A 20220-nucleotide genomic window follows, 5' to 3' on the forward strand; every position below is an offset into this window, starting at 1 on the left:
CAAGCTTTAAATGTATTTCCAATAATGTAGAAGTCTTCAAGGTATCATTATTAATTTTAGTTTTTCATACTAATTGACTGTTACAGAAATTTCAAAAACAAATGTATACACTTTTAATTCAGTAAACTGGCAGATTTAATACGCTTATATAACATTATTTAGCTAGCTAGCTATACAAGAGAGAAAGGGAGAGAGAAAGAAAGAGAAAATCATTTGTCTGAAAGAAAAAAAATGATAGATCCTAAGGATCAGATACAATGTTAGGTTTTGAAAAAATCATATGCCTGTTGTTTTGTGATTCATATCATTTCTGACTTATGGTGATGCTAAGACAAACATATCACAAGGTTTTCTTGGCAAAATATATTCAGAAAGAGTTTGCCATTGCCTTCATCTGAATGTGAAAGAGTGCGACTTTCCCAGGGTCACCATGGCTAAGCAGGGATTTGAATCTACAAGTCCCAGTCCAACACTCAAACCACTGTGTTACACTGGCTGTCAGATAGGGTTTTCTTGGCATTTCTGATGAGGTTTGCCATTGCCTTCCTCTTAAATTGAGAGAGGATGACTGTTGGAATCATAGAATCACAGAGTTGGAATGATACGTGTGTGTTTCTTAATATGCTTGGATTAGAGGTAATATTTTGCACAATATCCTTCTCCAAATTTGTGTTAACACACCACACAATAAACTTCAGAGGGAAAAATAAGGAGGAATACACTTCCTTTCTAGCAACAACTATACGATAGATTATTTGTACAGTATATCATATTTTGTGCATTTTTGTTGGTCAGATAAAGATATCACTGTTTTGTAAATTTGGGGTGTTATTGTACACGGCTATATGGCCAGCATGGCTGCTCCTGAATATTGGTTGCATGAAACGCCCACATAGTTTAGCAGTTTTAACTATTTTTGTGCATGCAAGGCATGTAGCAATACACTTGTTCCCATGGTATTTGTTGTCCTCAGTGCTCTCCACCCACCACACATATGCATAGGCTTGGGGAAAAAGTGGCAGGGGAACATAGGTTACACACATTAGTTGTGTAATGACCTGTAGTTTTGAAGCTAAAGGGCTCTTAAAGATGAAACTAAATAGAACTATTAATGATAACAGTAATCCCTTTTTGTTCTTTTAGTCATGAAGTAGCTTTATGGCTTAGATAAAGTTTAGAGAATATTTCAAGCTGCATTAAGCTAAAGTCTCCCTGTCACTTTCCAGAGCACAGCTAAGAAAGAGATAAAGTTGTCAAGACCTTTAAAGTCTTCCATCGGACATCTAATGTTGGAAAGTGAGATTTGTTGTCAGAACTGTTTAAGGGAAATTAAATTTTACTTCTTCTCCTTACCCCATTGAGAAATCTTTGAGCCTTTTGTTAAGCACAGTAAGCCTTTAAACCCAAGTAACTGTCACTGTACAATACATCTATTCATTTTATTATCTGATTCCAGAAGATGACGGTTGCCACTGAAGAGTGCTTTCTTGCATTATTATCCATTTAAAGGTAACATGTCCCCCCCCCCCCCAATCGCTTCTCATTTTCTATTATTTAAGAGGGGAACATTTACCCTCTTTTGGTATCAGCGTATTATATGCTTCCCTGATACATGTACACAGTCAGGTGCAGTAGGGGTAGAGGGAAGTATTCAAGAACATGATGTTATATTCTACAACACATTGCACTAGATTCTGTATGAATGCTTGCAGTGTGTAAATCCCTGCCATTATTTTTTCTGCTGGGCTTCCCTTTCCACCATCTACTAATCTAATAACTGTACTACTGTGGCTAGTTGGTGCCCTGTGGAGTCCCAAGAAGGAGACTCCTCCATTCTCCGAGGGAGTATGTTCCACTGCCAAACAGCAATTATTGTCAGGAAGTTCTTCCTAATGTTGAGCTGGAATTGCTTTTGCTGTAGATGAATCCATTGTTCCATGTCCTGTTCTCTGGAGCTGCAGAAAACAAGCTTGCTACATCCTCAATATGACATCCCTTCAAATACTTAAACAGGGCTATCGGTCACCTCTTAACCATCTCTTCTCCAGGCTAAACATACCCATCTTCCTAAGTCTCTTCTCATTTTGGTTGCCCTCCTCTGGACACACTCTAGCTTGTCAATATCCTTTTTGAACTGTGGTGTCTAGAATTGGACACAGTATTCTAGGTGAGGCCTAACCAAAGCAGAATAGAGTGGCCATCATGTGCAATTTTGGCATTTTTTCCCCTTGTGTCCATTGTATTTTGTGTTTCTTTCCTACTCCTTCCTCTTTTCCTTTTCCCTCAGTAGCTTTTTTTTCCTTCTGTATTTGGCACTGGAGGGGCATAGATTTGAAAAACATATTTTCCAGAGATCCTAAAGCTTTCCACATTAATGCTAAAACCCTGCAGATTGTGCAGAGAAACCTAGACTGGTTAGGAAAAGCAAGGACTACCACCCAGTGTCACAAAAAGTGCAGTTATCTCTAGAATAAACATATACACAGGCGGACAGGCCAACAAACCCAGCAGGTTAGATTGATTACCACTGTCTAGCCCCATCTAATACATAGCATAACTGGTGTTAAATAGTAAATCTACATGTAAATAAATTCTCTACTAAGAATATTGACTTTCTTACCAGAGTATCATTGCTTGCAGTGAGTCTTATTATTATTAACGTTTTGCTGAAAGAAAAAGAAAGGTCTGTTTGCTGTTGCTCCCATTTCACTCTGTAATGAGGCCATTTGTTTTCTAGGTCTTAGAGGTAAAAGAAAAAGAAGATATTAGTTTTTAATTAATTTTTAAAACAAACTCATTATTCAAATGCTCAGAACATGAACTTGAAAGCCCTTTTGACAAAGACAGAGAGACAGGTTATTTTCCATGTGGCAGTGTGCCCCCATTAAACATTTCTGCATATTTGTAAACTGAATCCAGAAAATGAAATTATTGGCGAACAGAATAGTGTGAGGCATACTTGGCTCTGAATTTAAGAACACAATGTGCTTCCCATAGAGTATCCCTTTGGCTCAGTGACTTTGGATGTGAACATAATTCCCAGTCTCTCTAATGTTCAGGCTGAAGATATCATTACTTATGCAGCCCAAATGGCAGCACCAAGACTCAAGAGAAAAACTCGCTTGTTTCTGGGCACAATTCAAAGTACAGGTCATGACCTCTAAAGTCCTTTGTGGCTTAGGTCCAGACTATCTGAAAGACTAACAAACCTGCACGGGTTCTAAGATCTACAGGGAAAGCTTTCTCTTGGTCCTGCCAGCAGCACACACTTGCTTGGTGAGGACACAAAAGAGAACCTTCTCAGTGGCTGCTCCTACTCTCTGGAACTCCTTTCTGCAGGAGGCTAGGATGCCCCCTTCTTTGTTTTCATTTTGCTGTCAGGCTTTTAATATGTAATCGCTCTTTGGAAGGCTTCTTATTTGGGTGTGTGCTTTGTTCAGTTACTTTTTAAAAACTTTTGTGTGTTTTCAAAATAATGTTATACTGTCTGAAATGTGGCAATTTTAATTGAGTTATGTTTTAACTGATTTCTTCTGTAACTCACCATGGGCACCAGGAGAAAGGTGAAATATAAAATAAATTAATAATAAATAATCAAGCAAGCACCAAGGCTTTGGGAGGGATACTGAGAAAGCAGAAAGATAATCTTCAATGGAAGGAATGATGAATGAGGGATATGTACCTTCCCCTCTGTGTGGTTTCCTGAGGACTAAAATATATTAGTCATTTTTAATGCAGTTATTGTTGCTGTTATCAGTGTCATTGTTATTGTTGTGTGTCTTCAAGTCCTTTTTGACTTATAGTAATCCCATACAAATTATGGTGAACCTATCACAGGTTTTTTTTGCCAAGATTGTTTCAGAGGAGGTCTGCCATTGCCACTCTGAGGCTGAGAGAGTATGACTTGCCCAGGATCTGTGGCATTGCTAGGGTTGGTGTCACCCAGTAGGGTAACTCATTGCCTGTTGACCTCCTACCATCCCACATCATATAGAATCCACAGTAATCTTTTTCACACTAATATTACTCATTCATCATAATCCCTTTATATTACTGAATGTCATGGTGATAGCTGTGATAGCTGTGATGCAAACAACTAGCAAAATTAAAATTATACCTTTAATTTACAATATCATACACACAGCCTAAATGCATTTACATAGTTTCATGTGGTGGAGGTAAAAATTTAGTAAGATGTGATTTTTTTAAAAAAAATAATATTTTAAATTTAAAACATTAAATTAAAATTTAAAATCTGGGGCCTCTCCTTTCTCCTTCTATTAAGCTTCACACATCCCATCTCTGCATAATTTTAAAGGGAAACAGTTGAATGCCACAGCTTCTTTCTTCCCCAAAGCAGATGTCTGAGGAACAGTGGTGCCACTTCCCTGTTAGGGTGTTTCCTAGTGTGTCTGTACCTTCTGCACCTCCAATGACTCCACTGACCAAGATCATCCAGCGATCTTACATTGCTGAGCAGAGATTTGAACCATGGTCTCTAGGGCCTTAGTAAAATGCTCAAACCACTGCAGATTAACAACTTTTAATCTTTTTATGTTATTTTATTGTTTCAGTTTGTTTGCACTGATCTTCCACACTGCCCTAATATCTCTTGATATCAGGCAGGATAGAAATACTTTAATTATACAGAGAAGGCTCTAATGTGGACTGGGCATACCAAATTGCCATGAGATAGTGACTAAAATTATCAGTCTGGAAAAAATGAAGGAGAACAGCATAAAGTGTCCCAAATCCAAAATGGGCAGCAGTTCCAATAGTAGACCACTTGCGCTTGTTCTACTTGTGTTGATATTACCTCAGGGGCCATTCTGAGTGCTTTTAAGAATATTTACTATCCCTCTGAAATATTAACTTTGCAGCTGGGGGTTGGGCTCTTGGGCCCACTAGTGTTTATTTTCTGTCAGATTATTTACTGACTTGTTCTTTACAGACATGTCAGCACTCTTGGACCAACTGCTCTAGCTTTCGGTTTGCTTCTGAACTCAGTTGAGGGTGTTGGTTTTGATACATACAAAAACCTAAACTGTTTGAGTCCAGGATATCTGAAAGATTGTCTTATCCCATATGAACTTTCTGAGAATTTGGGATACTGAAGAAAAACCTTATTCCATATCTCCTTTCCATGAGAAACTTTGGCGGGGTACAGACCGCCGCTTTGCGGCGGTCTGCCGCCGCCGCCGGCTAGTCCGTGGCGGAGCCGGAGCCTCCATACGGCGCGGCTCCCCTGCGGACTGAAAAAGAAGCTCCAAAATGGAGCTTCTTTTTCCGTCGTGTTTGCGACGTAGCGAGGCGCCAGGGGCGCACTCGCTACGTCACAAGCGACGCGACGCGTACGGATGCTCAGCGTCCTATACGCAAAGATGGCGCCGGCCATGTAGAAGGGCTGGCGCCATCTTGTACGGACGGAGTCCATACTAGGCCCAGGGGCGTCTATAAGAGACGCCCCTTTTTTAAAATGGGACGTCCTCCGGACGTCCCAAAGGGCAATATAGAAAGTCCCTATGTTTGTGATTACACAAGATACGGTTTTCCCTGTAGGGAATGTTCAGGGGTAGCATCACTGGACATGGAGCAAAATTCAACAAAATCCAACATCCACAAAAGTTTTTGTTGTGTTTTCACTGTAGAAAGATCTTAGTTGTGAAACTACTTCCAAAAGGAGGTCAGGCTGGTTCTTTTGAGCTTCCAACTTCTTAAAAAACATATTTGGCCTTCAGAACTGTTTTGGTATGTGTGTGTGTGTGTGTGTGTGTGTGTGTGTGTGTGTGTGTAAACCTTTTTTTAATGTGTGTGTGTGTGTTTGTTTTTAAGATGTTATTTTATCTTTCATTGTCATCCTGAGGTGTCTGGCAGAAGTTGATAAACAAATGCATTAATAAATAATACAAGTATATAGACTGGTACTGCAGTGGTTTGAGGTAATCGTCCAGAGCACACCTGGAGAAGGATTTAATACTGGCTTAACATTGTAAGTCCATATTCTTTTAAATTAATATCACGATGGCATCAAGACAGTTAATATAGTATACAGATTGCTGGGATATTGAAGATTTAGATTTAGATTCAGATTGAATTCCTCACTGAAAAACAAAACCTACCTGAGTGACTTTGGCCTTGTGACTGTCTTTCAGCCTGGCCTACCTCACAGGATTGTTATGAGGATAAAATGAGGGGCAGGAGATCTTTGTTCAAAGCCTTGAGACCTTTGGAGGAAATACAGTATGTAAATGCAAGTAACAAAAAACAAAACTCTTCATAAAATCTCATTAATGGATGTTTTGTACTGAAATAGATTTATCAATGTGTCCATATCGGGGGACATGGCTGGTGAAGCATATATCTGTGCCCTCTCCCAACACAACATTTTTCACTCATATGTATGAGGACTCAATGCCTGTAAAAGAGTTCTTCAGATTTAAAGAATATCCTTCATAGGTCAGTGAAGAGTAGGAATGAAGGGACCTGCCTATTCTGATTTCTTTTTTTATGAAGGTTTTTTTTTTCATTTGTGAAGTTTGTTGTGTTCTTATCAAAATCAAAATGAAAATCCCAAACACCGGGCCCACTGCAAAATCAGTAGGTCCAGGTCAGGTGTAGCTACAGGTTGTGTGTGTGCATGCATGCAAAATGAAGGCATTGCCTCCCAATGAGAATTCAGTCTCTCACTCTCTACACTTCCTGAGATTTGAGGAATGAAAGCACATTTCATTTGGGAGAATTTTTATTTGGAGGACAGTGACCTCACCTTGCCCACAACTGGGCAGCTGTTCTTGATATGAAACCTACATGTTTGCCATATAAGAATAAGAGTCTGGCAGAAAAGCAGAGGTGACAGCCTTTATAAGCACTATGAAGAGGATTGAATGTAAAGGAATTTAAATCCAGCATTTTTACATCTAAGTAATGAACACCTTCTGCCTGGATGAGTGCATCTGTTCATTTTATTTTTACACACATTGGCCAGAGTCCTGCTGGGCAGTAACAAATACAGTACATAACCTACAGTTATACATTCATAACTGCTATGTATTCATGAACCCTATGTAGCCCTTAGTTTAGTGGCTATGTAGTAAGTGTGGTTTGGGGAACTATGAAGGTCCCCCAAACCACACTTAGTGGTAAGCACCAGCTAGGATCAATGGGGCACTATTCCCCTGTTGATCAAAAAGTAGCCATGCTCCCACCCACCCCCTGTGCAAGAGATCTCTGGTGCAAGCAGAATTTGTGATAAGGTTCATTTTTTGCCTGTTGGATAGAGATTGCTCATGGGAGGAAGTGGGAAAGTCCGGCAGCCATTTCTTGATCCATGGAGGAATGGATCTCCATGGATCCCAGCAAATGCTTACTGGTAAATGGGGTTTGGTGGAGTCCTGCTAGAATCCACTATATAGCACTATAGTGATGGTGCTACATAGTGCACAATAATCATTCAAGAGTCATGAAATACTTTATTTCAATTGAATTTAGCAAGGAATTGGCAAAATTTCAAAGTTCTTATTCAGGCAAAATGACTCTTACGTGAGAAAGACTTGGTAATTGGATTCATCAACTTCTCAAATACATTTTTTTCTTTCTCTAACAACAGAAAGAAAAATCCTGACTCTAACTGTTCAGTCTCTTCCGATGTATAAGACAACGTCCAATGTCATTGGATATATAAAAGGAGCTGTACTTCCTGGTATGTGTATCTTTATTTTCTCTTATTTTCATTTCTGTTACCATTGTATAATACTGGTGTTTTAATATGATAATATATTTAATTGTATTTTGACTTCTTTGTTACTGTGTCTCGGTTCATGTAGCTGCTTTAATTCATATTGTAAGGCACTAGGGATTCCATTCAGGAGAAAAGTGGGGTATAAATTAAATCAATCAGCCCATCAATATTTGTTTGAAGCCCATTTCCCACAACATCACTTTCCTTCTTTCTTTAATTATTCCCCATCTTTAATTATTCCCCTTATTTCTTCAGAGAGAGCATCTAATGATGCCTACAGCAGATTAAGAATAATTGTGGAAATTTTAGGAGACTTCTGGTTGAAATTTCATGTTTTGACTGTTTAGGCTGCTCTTGTTCAAAAGCTGCCCTAAATAATCCTACTCAGCTCAGGATTGCTTACTCTGATGTGCAATGGTGCCTTAGGTTTAGGTTCCTAGTTAACAAACTGCCGTACAGACCAGCAAAAAGAGCTGGCTTCAGAGTGGCATGGGGGCATGGCGTCTGCATGTCACACGTTCTGACTCAAGCTGGCATCACAGTGCCCACCTGAGCAGATGGCAGGCAGCATTGGGACATTCTTGCGGTGTAGTGATTAGATGCCACATGCCACAGAAATGCAGAAGAGCGGCTGGTATGGTGAAAGGGGCAGCTTTTTTCCATCCCCAAAAGGAGTGGCACTTTGCCACTTCTTTTTGGGCTGGAAAAATGCCAGTGTGTGGTTGTGTTGTGACAGCCCTGATCCAGGTTGTGTTGTGACAGCCCTGATCCAGAGCTCAAAGCAGTAGCCAGAAGCCACTCCTTCGGGGCGGTCTGCTTCACCCCAAAGTAAAGATGGCAAAGATGGTCCACGAGCTTTATGCATGCAAATTATATTCCTTACCATTGACCGGTGAGCCTTTCCCTTGGGCCAATATCTAGTCATGCATACTCCATTAGAATCAATCAAAGACAAATTAATGTCATGTCCAGATTAATGTATTTTAATTGCAAAGCCTGGGAGGATATTTATTTATTTAGGAACATTTTTGCATTCTTTTCATTACAAAAAAATTCTCAAAGCAGTTTACAGGAAATATAGATGCAACAATGTAGAGGTTGAATATCTCTTATCTGAAAATATTAAATACTCCAGAATTGAAAACTGTCCACATGGGTGGCTGAGATAGTGACACCTTTGGTTTTTTGTGGGTTTTTCGGGTTATATGGCCATGTTCTAGAAGATTTTCTTCCTGACATTTCACCAGCATCTGTGGCTGGCATCTTCAGAGAATGTTTGCCTGGAAAGGACACAACTGAGTCTCAGTGAAGAAATTATTTCATATGATGGATGCCACAACAGAGAAGATAACCTGAAGGAAGGTGAAACAAGAAAGAAAAGGTGGCAGGGTAAAGAGGAAAGAAATGTTTGCCTCAAGGAGTTCCTCAGCCACCTAAGGGCTCATGTCCATACAGTATCCACCCACAAATCCTTGACTAGACCAGTTGAGTTTGCTTTGCCCTTTCCCACAGAGTCCATTGAGGGACAGATCACAAGGCTTAGAAGCATCATTCAGAAAGACATCCAGCTTCAATCCATGGGTGATTTCTGCATTTAAAGTCTAACACAATTTAGTTCTGAAATTCCTCTACTGTTGTCACTAGGTGTTAAGTGAAGAAAACTGTTAGAAAGCCAATTTCCTGTGAAGAAATATGTCAATCAGATTGTGTGTGTCCAATTAAAAAATGTTCATAAGCAGTAATAGCAGGGGAGAAAAAACCCTGAGGAATATGTAATTTCATAGACAATATAATGTGCAGACAATTTGCTGTACACATATCCCTAACAAACTTCAACATGTTGCCAGCAGGGATGAGAGAACAACATCAAATAAAAATAAGAACTTTTACATGTCTTTGTTAAAGAATGTGGCTTTTTTTTTAAAAAGGCTAAACATTTGTGAAATTAGAATCATCATGACAGACATAAATATTATGTTTCCCTATTTTTCTCTATTATGGGAAAAACCTTTTTATGTTGCTCCTTTTTGAGTTACTTTAAATTACAATTGCTGCTACCAATATTCTCTTCAAATGAAATGTAAAACCAATTTGTTCCCTCAGGTGATAAACACACACACACACACACACACACACACACACACACCTTTTAAAAAGAAGGGACCAAAGAGGCTTGATAAGATTTACCAGTATATGACATTTCTCAGGCTGCATTCCTCTGGGATGATCTTTTTAAAATTGGCACTAAGTTATTTATTCATTCATTTATTCATTCATTTAATGTATGCCTTACTTTTCAGCTTAAAAAATGTGAAAGCAGCTCACAAAGGAATAAAAAGCACCATTCCTTCAATAATTAACATTTATGGTAGTTAACAGTGACATTAATCTACAACCTTCAGTAGAATGGTTGGCTGTTAACCAAGCAGATCTTTCTAGAAGACCTCAAGATGTCACCCATGATTTCTTCAACACTCTGAGTAAATGGATGGACACTGCCTGAGTTATGTCCCATTCAGGAAAAAAGCAAGATACAAATCAAAGTTTGTCCTTTTTATCCACAGATTCTGCATCCACAACTTGAAAATATTTCAGAAATACCCCCCCCCCAAGCAAACTTTGTTTTTGCCATTTTTTAAAAAAATAGGAACAGAATTATATTATACCACTGTATATATTGGCACTTGAACAGCCACAGATTTTGGCATCCTTGGGATGGGAGTGTCTTGGAACCCAACCTCAGTGAATACCAAAGGCCCACTATGAAAGTAAAACTCTTGACCCCTGTTTATCTAGGGCAGTTTTCTGCTGTGGCTGTCAGATTCTTAGGGAGGGAAAAAAGGAATCCTCCATCTTACACAACTAGCAGGTGCACTGCAATCAAATTTCATGGGTCAATCAACTATGGCATTTGGTCCTAGGAGATGAAACTCTGGAGAAGACCTAAGAGGGAACCTGTAACCCTGGTCAACTTGTTGAGCTTAAGTAGTGGAGCTGGACTCCTTGTACTTAATTATTTTCCTCCCTTGCTGTGTGCCTTCAAGTAATTTCTGACTTCACCCTAAGATGAACCTACCATGGAATTGTCTGGGGCTGAGAGGGAGCGACTCACCCAAGGTCATCCAGCAGGTTTCCATGGCCAAGCAGAGAATCAAACCTTGATCTTCAGAGTCCTAGCACTATGCTCATGCCACTATAACCCACTGATTTTTCTACCCAACTCTTCAACCCTCATCAATCCTACTATTCAAAGGCTAGGAGCGTTGTCTCTTATTTCACCTGGGAACTCTACATCTGAGTGAAACTTTGGGTCTTTAGATCACAGGAAGCAAGAAACTCTAATGACTGTATATGTTAGGTAGACTTCAAATGTGTCCAAACCCCTGGATTCACTTAGTCCAGTTAGTTAGTTATTCAAATCATTAATTATCCTTCCCCTACCCACCATGATACTCAAAGACAGCTAACAACAATACATTTCAATTTTTTTTAAAAAAAATCTAATGTACTGGTGAGTTAACTTAGTGGTTAACAGGCAGATACAACTTAAGCACATATAAAAAAAGAAACAACATTTTGCTTATATAGGCCCGGTACAGATGGGCCTTTAAAGCACCCTCATCACGTGCAAGGGTTGCCTGGTGGGCGGAGCACCCACACGGCTCGCAACCATCACATATGATGAAGGCATACAGTGGATACATGGCCGCTGCCATTATGACGTGACGGACGCATAGCCGCACTTGTGACATCACGAGTGCACCATTTGCTCACTCGGGCATCACAAGCGTGGCACAAAAAGAACACACTTTTTTGCGGGTTCTTTTTCCGCTGTCGGGAAGCCGTGTGGTTTGTCCGCTGGATTCCCCCCCTGGCAGAAAACTAAGCACCAGCAGACCGCCCTTTTGGGGCGGTCTGTACCGGGCCAATGTAAGTCCACACAAAGTCCTTAAATGTTATATAGTTGGCCCTTCTTATACACAGACCTTTTATACACCAATTCAAGCATCCACAGTTTGGAAATGTTCAAAAAAGTATAAATTTCAAATATCAAACCTTGATTTTCCATTTTTTTTTATAAGCGACACCATTTTGCTATGTCATTATATTTAATGGGACTTGAGCATCCACAGATTTTGTTATCCATGGGGAATCCTGGAATCAAAGCCCAGCATATAATAAGGGTCCATTGTACTTCATTTCAATATTCACATCTGAAAGAAAAGTATTGAATCTGAACTCGAAGGCTTTCATGGCCGGCATCCATAATTTTTTGTGAGTTTTCTGGGTTATGTGGCCATATTGTAGAACATGAACACATAGTCCGGAAAACCCACAAAAAACTAATATATTGAATATTTTTTCAATATTCACATCTATTAGTTTGGGGGATGTGAGTTTTGCTAAATGAGATGCATCCCCCTTTTTCTTTTTGCTCTTATTTTTCAAACAAGTGCATGTTCATTTGGTGGATTTTTTATTGGACTTACTGTTAATAGTTCGGGTGAAATACAAACTGTGACAAGAGGTTTGCAATATATGCAAATATGTTGGCCTTGCTTATCAGGATACCAATTGGCTTCAGCCTAATTATGGCTTAACTGGTGAAACTGCTGCTTTCTGATGAAAAATTTCCCTTGAACCCAGCTGATTTCAGTGGCAAACAGCAGATGTGACACAGCTGGCAAGAATGGAAAAGCTTGGGGGATACCGTCAACATTTTGAAGGACTTGTTTTTCTCTTGCTGCTTAATTAACAAAAACACTTGATTGTTTTTCAGATAGATATGTCATAACTGGCAGCCACCACAGCAGCTTAGCCGGTTACAATAACCAGCAGTGGGCTCACAGCACCACAGTGATGACAGCATTAATCCAAGCTTTAATGCTGAAAGTAAAGAAAGGCTGGAGACCTGAACGGACCATTATTTTCTGTTCATGGGGACAAACAGAGTTTGGCAAGATTGGTTCCTATGAATGGGCTGAGGTAAGAACCTATGGCCTTTTAGAAATATATTTTGTTACCTAAATTGCTAGGCTACCAAGATGGCACCCACAAATTAATATATAATAGGGGAATTTTAATAGTTCAGATTAATAGCAGTGAGAGGAATCTGGGTAACTTCAAAGAGCTGGGATATCTAATGGTTCTGAAAGACAAGAGCTTCAGAGTGCTATGTACAACTTAGTTTTATTGACTAACAGGAAGGGGAAAATCACCATTCATGCAATAGCATTCACACACACACATGCATCGACGCATGCACACACACAATAACTAATTAAATTAAAGTAACTTGTAGCAAAGTGGAGGGAAGGCAATTTCTTACCAGTCCAGAAGCAGAGTTCCAATGATGGAGGTGACAGTGGCTCAATAAGACTGCCTAAAATGATTCCAAGGAAGCTGTATCTGTACTGGACCAGGGTCTGCAGTCAGTAATGGACTGAATGAAGGCAAATAAATAAATAAATAAAAAAATAAAATAGAACCTTAATCCAGACAAGACAAAGGTTCTCCTGGTCAGTCATAAGGCAGATCAAGAAATAGGGACATTGCTTGTGCTGGATGGGATTATACTCCCCCTGAAATCTCAGGCTCACAATTTGGGTGTGCTCCTGGACTCCACTTTGAGCCTGGATGCCCAGTTTTCAGCAGTGGCCAGGAGTGCATTTATAACAATTAAAACTTCCTTGAGATGTCAGATCTGGCTACAGTGACACATGCCTTAATTACATCCCTTTTGGACTACTGCAATGCACTCTACATGGGGCTACCTTTGGAAACTGTCTGGATACTTCAGTGTGTGCAAAACGTCGCTGCCAGAATGCTGCCTGGGGCCAGTTATAGGGACCACATAACTCCTTTGTTGATACAGCTTCAATTGGTACCGGTTCGTTTCCGGGCACAATTCAAAGTGCTGGTTATGACTTATAAAGCCCTATACGGCTTAGGTCCAGGTTATTTGAGAAACCGTATCTCCCCAAACAAACCTGCTAGAGCACTAAGATCTTCTGGGGAAGGCTTTATCTCAGTCCCTGCACCATCACAGGCTCACCTGGTGAGGACACAAGAGAGAGCCTTCTCAGTAGCTGCTCCTGTCCTCTGGAATGCCCTTCCACAAGAAGCAAGGCTAGCCCTTTCCTTGTTTGCCTTTTTTCAGTAGGTAAAAATGGCTTTTAATGTCTAGTCATGGGATGGGTATTTTTTTTTTAGATGGGATGGGTATTGTGATTTCATTATGATTTTAATGTTTGTAATTTTATATTGTTTTTAGCTGCTTTAATTGTTTTATTGCAATGTGTTTTTAGAATTGTTATTTTGAGCCGCCTTGGGAGACAGGCGGGATAGAAATTAAATAAATAAATAAACAAATAGATGAAAATGGTTAAAACAGTGTACATGTAAGTTAAAAAAAAAGATATACAGTGTGCCCACACCATACATGGGTGCACTATATGCGGCTTTTAGCTTACACTGAAGCCATGCGGTAATTAAATGAATGGTGCACAAGCCCCATTATATTCAATGGGGCTTAAGCATACACACTTTTTGCCTTATGCCGGGGGTGGGGGTGGGTCCAGAATGGATCGCTGGCATAAGGTAAGGGCTCACTGGACTAAAGACCCAAAAATATTTATAAAAAGCCACGGCTCACATCCTGCTTAATTATTACAATTTCAGAAGTCTCACAATTTGCTTTACCTTTTATGCCACCCTCTATCACACATGGTGATTTCTGAGTTTCTAGAAAGTGAGGTGGCAGTTGAGAGATGATGCTTCCAGCCCTCTTCATGTACTGAGCACCTCACTTCTCAAGCCCCTACTAGGAGTGAAATTTCAATGTCTCACTCTCAATAAAGCTAAAAAAAATTGGGCTTGGGAATTTTTTTGTCTGACCAAAATTCTTGTTTGAAGGACAATGTCCTCATCCTGCCCCCACCCACAGCTACACCCTGATGTGACCCAACTAAATAGTAGAATAACATGTTTGCATAGTTAAGTGAAGTGGTGAGCCTTCAGGTAGTTTTCTAGACACATCATATTTCCAGACACATCATATTTATTCAGCGATGACTGGATTTATTCATTGGTGACTGGGAAATCAGAAGCAAGGCAAAACAAGGTGAATGTAACACCTAAGAACATGTAGAAGGGAATGGCGCTCTTGCATCTATTAGTCCATATCAATGCAGGCAATTAATCATACGTGTTTCACAAAGTTCTTTCCAATTTGTAGATAATTAAATTGTTCCTTGGTTGCAAATAAAAGGTAAACAGAGTAAACTAAATGGTGAGTCTGCTAGATGAAACTAATTTCCTAGATGTATGCTGGAATCCACTCAGGGCACAAGAAGTGTTAATGAGACAATCTGTCAATCTGGTAGAAGTCCCTGCTTTTCTTATTCAATCAGCAGCATATGAAGAACTGGATAAATAAGCAGGAAGGACAATCGAGGTTGGTGGTTAATTGGTACATGCTTGTCTGTCAGGTGAGACAAGACAGCATGTTAAAAGGAAAAGATGGATGGATGGCATTAAAACCTAATATATATATATATATATATATATATATATATATATATATATATATATATATACACACACACACACACACACACACACACACACACACACATTGAAATCAGAATATTAAATTGGGATGCTATGGAGGAGGACAAGGTACCCATTTTGAACATGACATCATATGTCATCATATCCAGTAGCACTCAAAATTCAAGAAAAAAATGTAATCACTTTATTTCATCAATCCTGATGAACTGTGTTGAATATCTGTCTTTCAAATAGTACTATAAGTCTGAAATATGTTCCCATATTTAATTTTAATGGCCAGGATCTAATGATCTGCTTCTTCTGGATCCCATTTTCTCAGCAAGAAAGGGTTTCTTTCTCCTGTTTATCTGTTTAGCTTGAGAAATGTTCCAGACAGGAGGGGAAGAAAATAACATGTTGGGACTTTGTTTAAATAGATACATGCCCATGTATGCATGCTAGTAATAAAAGGCATAAATGTTTAAAAATTTTCAAAAAAACTGTTTCTCCTAAACTGAAAATTGGGGTGGTGGGGAAGTTCATTTTAAAGCAAAGTGATCCATTTTTGGATGATTATGGAGACTAGAATTCAGTTATTCTTTTTCTTGAAAGAATGTTAGGTTTTCAAAAGCCTGTCAGAATAATATAAACAATATTGGTCTGAGAGCAAACAGGGGACTTTGACCCAACTTAGGAAGGGAATTTCACACCCTTGTGGTAGCCACTAAAAAGGTACTATTTTGTGTTCCCACCAACTTTGCCGGTGAAATTGATAATCTGTGGAGCGTGAAAGATAAAGAGGTCCAAAATCATTTAAAGTCTTGTATACAAAATAAAATGGTAAATCTGGTCTAATAGCAGATAGGCAGCTGGTGTAATTCTGTCAGCAGAAATGTTACATGCTCAGAATCTTAGCTGCAGCATTCTGTACTAGCAGCCATTTATGGACCCACCAGACGTCAAGGCAACAGCACAGAAAATTTAATGTAACAAAGTACATTGGGAAATGTATACCTTTTCCACAATTTTTTTTTTAAAATGCAGAAAACAATGTCCAACATCTGCTTAGCCAGATTTAAATGTAAAGGTAAAGGTTTTCCTTTGATATGAATGTCCAGCAATAACTGACTGTAGCAGGCAGTGCTCATCTCTTTTTTTTTCCCCTTTTTATTGTAGATTATATTCATGTACATAATACATCACATACAGTTTTCTCATCAGACATTGTTATAGTTTCCCATAACACTTCTTTTCTTTGTCTCTTAAATTTAAATTCATGGTGAATTCTTAAACACACTTAGGCAGTGCTCATCTCTGAAGAGCCAGTGTTGTCCAAAGATGACACTGGGGATCATGTAGCCAGAATGACTGCATACAATGCTATTACCTTCACACCAAAGTGATGCCTATTTATCTACTTCCATTTTCATACTTTCAAACTGCTAGGTGGTAGAAGCTGGGACAATTGACAGGAGGTCACTCTGTCATGTGGCATTTGGGCCTCGACTGCCAACCTTCTGACTTTATGATTATCAGAATTGGCATTTTAAGAGCTTATCACTCAACCTAAATAACCCTGTTTTACATCATCTGAATTCAAGCCTAAATCAGGAAGCAGCTGGGTCCCACCGCAAGGATTTTGCCACCAAAGCTGCTGGGCAAGTACAGCCCAGATGCATTTTGGGTCCCAGGTGAGGTCCAGCAGCCTTATTTTGAAACTGGGAGCTTTCCAACTTGGAAAAATGACCACCGGGGTTTGCCTGGTACCCAGGATGCAGCTGGGCTGTATTCGCTTGGCAGCTTTAGCAGCAAAATCCTTGTGGTAGGAGCCAGACGCCTCCCAATTTAGGCTTGAATTCGGATGAGCTTAGCCAGGTTATTTAAATTGAGTGATAAGCTCCTTGGGCACTAAGCCACTGTGTCCCGCTAGCCAAACTTATGACCTTTTAACAGTTTTATGTCCACATTTATGATCATAGAACCATTGCCATGACCACAGATAGCCCTAAGATCTACCTTAAAAGCCACACAGCCATGCTGAACAAAGGACTTCTGTAGTGCCAGCAAACAAGTTGCTAAAGGTTATGCTTTCATATCCCTCATTGTCAAATTGTAAGGAGGAGTTCTGACCAGTCCCCACAGGTCCCTGATTTTAAGCATCACACTGTGGTTCACTGGCAGTATGAAGCTGGATGCATCATCAACTAGCACCTTACTTTCCAGTGCTAAGGAATCCCTTTGCTTGGTACTGCTGTCTGGCTTGTAATGTGGGTTTTAGAGGGTTGAGATATAGCTATGTTTTATGATATTATGGCTGTGTGTCCCATTCAGGATCTTGGCCAATACACACACACATGCCGCTGTCACCACCACCATCATCACGGCTGTCTCTGCACTGCAGAAATAATGCAGTTTGATGACACTTTAACTTCCATGGCTTAATGCTATGGAATCCTGGCATTTGTATTTTTGTGGCACCAGAGCTCTCTGACAGAGAAGGCTAAATGTCTCACAAAATTACAAATCCCAGGATTCCATAGCAATAAGTCATGGCAGTTAAAATGGTGTCAAAGGGACAGCCTGCAGCACCCTCCATCTTCCCCAGATTGGGCCCACGTCAACCACATGCCACGTCCCCAATCTGGCCTTTCCAGGGTTCAAAAAGGAGCTGCAAAAAGCAGCTCCTTTTTGCACCCTGGAAAGAGTATGATAGCTGCAGTAGCTTTAAGAGGCTCCTTTGGCACTGCACAATGGAACTGCAGCACCAGAGGGGTGACGTGACACCACATGCCATGTGGAGTGGCACATGGCATCACACCGCTATCAAGTTGGATTCAGGGCATGCGTTATATAGACACCACACCCCAAATCTGCCCCAGGCTAGCCTTAATGGCTGGTCTGCACAGCCCCAAACTGCATTATTTTTGCAGTGCAGATGCAGCAAACGTAATGTGGAAATGGGATGGATCTGATTTATGAATGGATTTGTAAATCTGTCACATGCTGGAAATGGAGTGATCTCTTCATGCCTAGCCAATAAATGCTAATGGACAGATTTCAAGGGGATGACACTGATAATGAAGATGAACTGCCATAAATTGATAGTTAAATAGCTTGGGAAAGTGTAAGACAACATGTAAAAACTACCAGTCCTCATACAGGTTATGAATTATAAACAGCCCCTGTACTGGGGGAAGACGGAGTATAAATAAAACATAAACATAAAAACAACAACAACAGATAATGCAGGATACAACAAAAGTATCAAAGAACCCCTTCAGTGAACTGGTAGCAAAGTTTGTTCTATACCATTTGAATTCACCCTACATCATACATAATTGTGTTACAGCCCTTCTGTTTAGCATGAGCCTCTAAGTGGAAGAAACAGCTTGTTACTGGAAAGGCAAACAAGAAATATTTGAAATCTGGTTTGTTCAAATCCCTTCACTTTTAAAAACACAATAAAACACAACAACATTGAAGAAATTATGCCATTCAGATCTGATATATTGCTACATGGTTTGATACACTGAGCACTTTGAATGTTTGTTAATGATTGCATTTGAATTTTGGTGCCTGTCAGGTACAAGATATATATATATATATATATATATATATATATATATATATATATATATGAGGAAAACCCCCACGTCCTGTTATTTTCACAGTATGTTATTGTCATCTTCTTCATTGTCATCATCATCATCTGCTTCAGAACAGTAGTCACTCTTAATTCCTTCAGGACCCATTTTGCATTTTGTTCAGATGACATGAGAAGAAGGAATTATACCCTCACTAGAGGAAAATTTAGCAAACAAACAAAAAAATGTATCCTTTGAAGTTCATAAAATGATATTTGAGGGAAATTGTGTTAAGCATTATTTAGGGAATTGGAATGAGTAGGAAAAATGTTGCTTATATTTTACCCCTTTCAAGGGACTAAAATCAAAATGCTAATCTTAATCATAATCTGTTTTATTAATCATGATTATTTGCGTTTTAGGACCTCAAGAATGTTCTCCAGAGGAATGCAGTGGCTTATGTAAGTCTCCATGATCCAGTAAGAGGTAAAGCAATTTTACACTCTGTGGCATCGCCTTTGCTTCAGCAACTGGCAACTGAGGTTAAAAAGGTGAGTCTTTTAACCCCTTGGCATATTTAATAGAACACTAATACAAAAATATTCAGATATATATTTCAACATGCAGGATTTCTTTACTGGAAGTTTCAACAATGTGTTGATTGTCTAATAGATTATTATTATTGTATCTTAATGGAAAAAATAATTGTAGGCAAAGAGTTGGTTGTGGAGGGTTTTTTAAATCAGATATCAACATATTTTCACTGTCCCTGGGTAGTATGCACCATGAGCTGTCTGGTGGGTGGGACATAATTTCATACTTCAGGTACACACAACTGTATATCAGAGAACATACCATGCAAAAATGAATATTTTAGGGGAAGTTACATGCTACATATATTACAGGGAGTAACTATTATATAAAAGTGTGCATTTGAACTTGCAAGCATCTTCTAATTATATATGCTATATTGTGTGTGTGCACACGCACTAGTGTGTTTGTATGTGTGGTGGGGAGAGAGACAGAGACTTATAACAATATTGTGTGAACCTTTAAGTCTGCTATTAAAGTATGGTGCCTTTGGCAATACTTACTGCACAACATCGTAGCTATTTCTTCACTTTTTTGCTGTTAGCGTGTCCCTTTCCATTGATTGGAAACACCCATAAAAAAGGTTCCAAACATACTGCTTAGCATTTCTCCAAAGTGCAGTAACTTTGTGGCATGACTGTTTTGATATTAGGCAGTCATGTGGATCAGTGTGCCCTACCTCCTCCCTGTATATATTCTAGAGCAGGTTGCTCCACATCCTCCCTCTATGCTTCCCAAAGAAGCAATGACTGGCTC

At 39.5% G+C, this 20220-nt stretch overlaps 1 protein-coding gene across 1 annotated transcript in view; it reads left to right on the forward strand.

The window, feature by feature from the left end:
• The window catches only part of NAALADL2 (N-acetylated alpha-linked acidic dipeptidase like 2), a 767772-nt gene that overhangs the window by 460392 nt on the left and 287160 nt on the right, over positions 1–20220 (forward strand). The window contains exons 7-9 of the mRNA XM_042461028.1: positions 7607–7699; positions 12519–12724; positions 19296–19424. Coding sequence (XP_042316962.1) covers positions 7607–7699; positions 12519–12724; positions 19296–19424 — 428 coding nt within the window. The remainder of the gene's footprint in view (positions 1–7606; positions 7700–12518; positions 12725–19295; positions 19425–20220) is intronic.

Source organism: Sceloporus undulatus, chromosome 3 (genome assembly GCF_019175285.1).
Source record: "Sceloporus undulatus isolate JIND9_A2432 ecotype Alabama chromosome 3, SceUnd_v1.1, whole genome shotgun sequence".
NCBI classification, from domain to species: Eukaryota; Metazoa; Chordata; class Lepidosauria; order Squamata; family Phrynosomatidae; genus Sceloporus; species Sceloporus undulatus.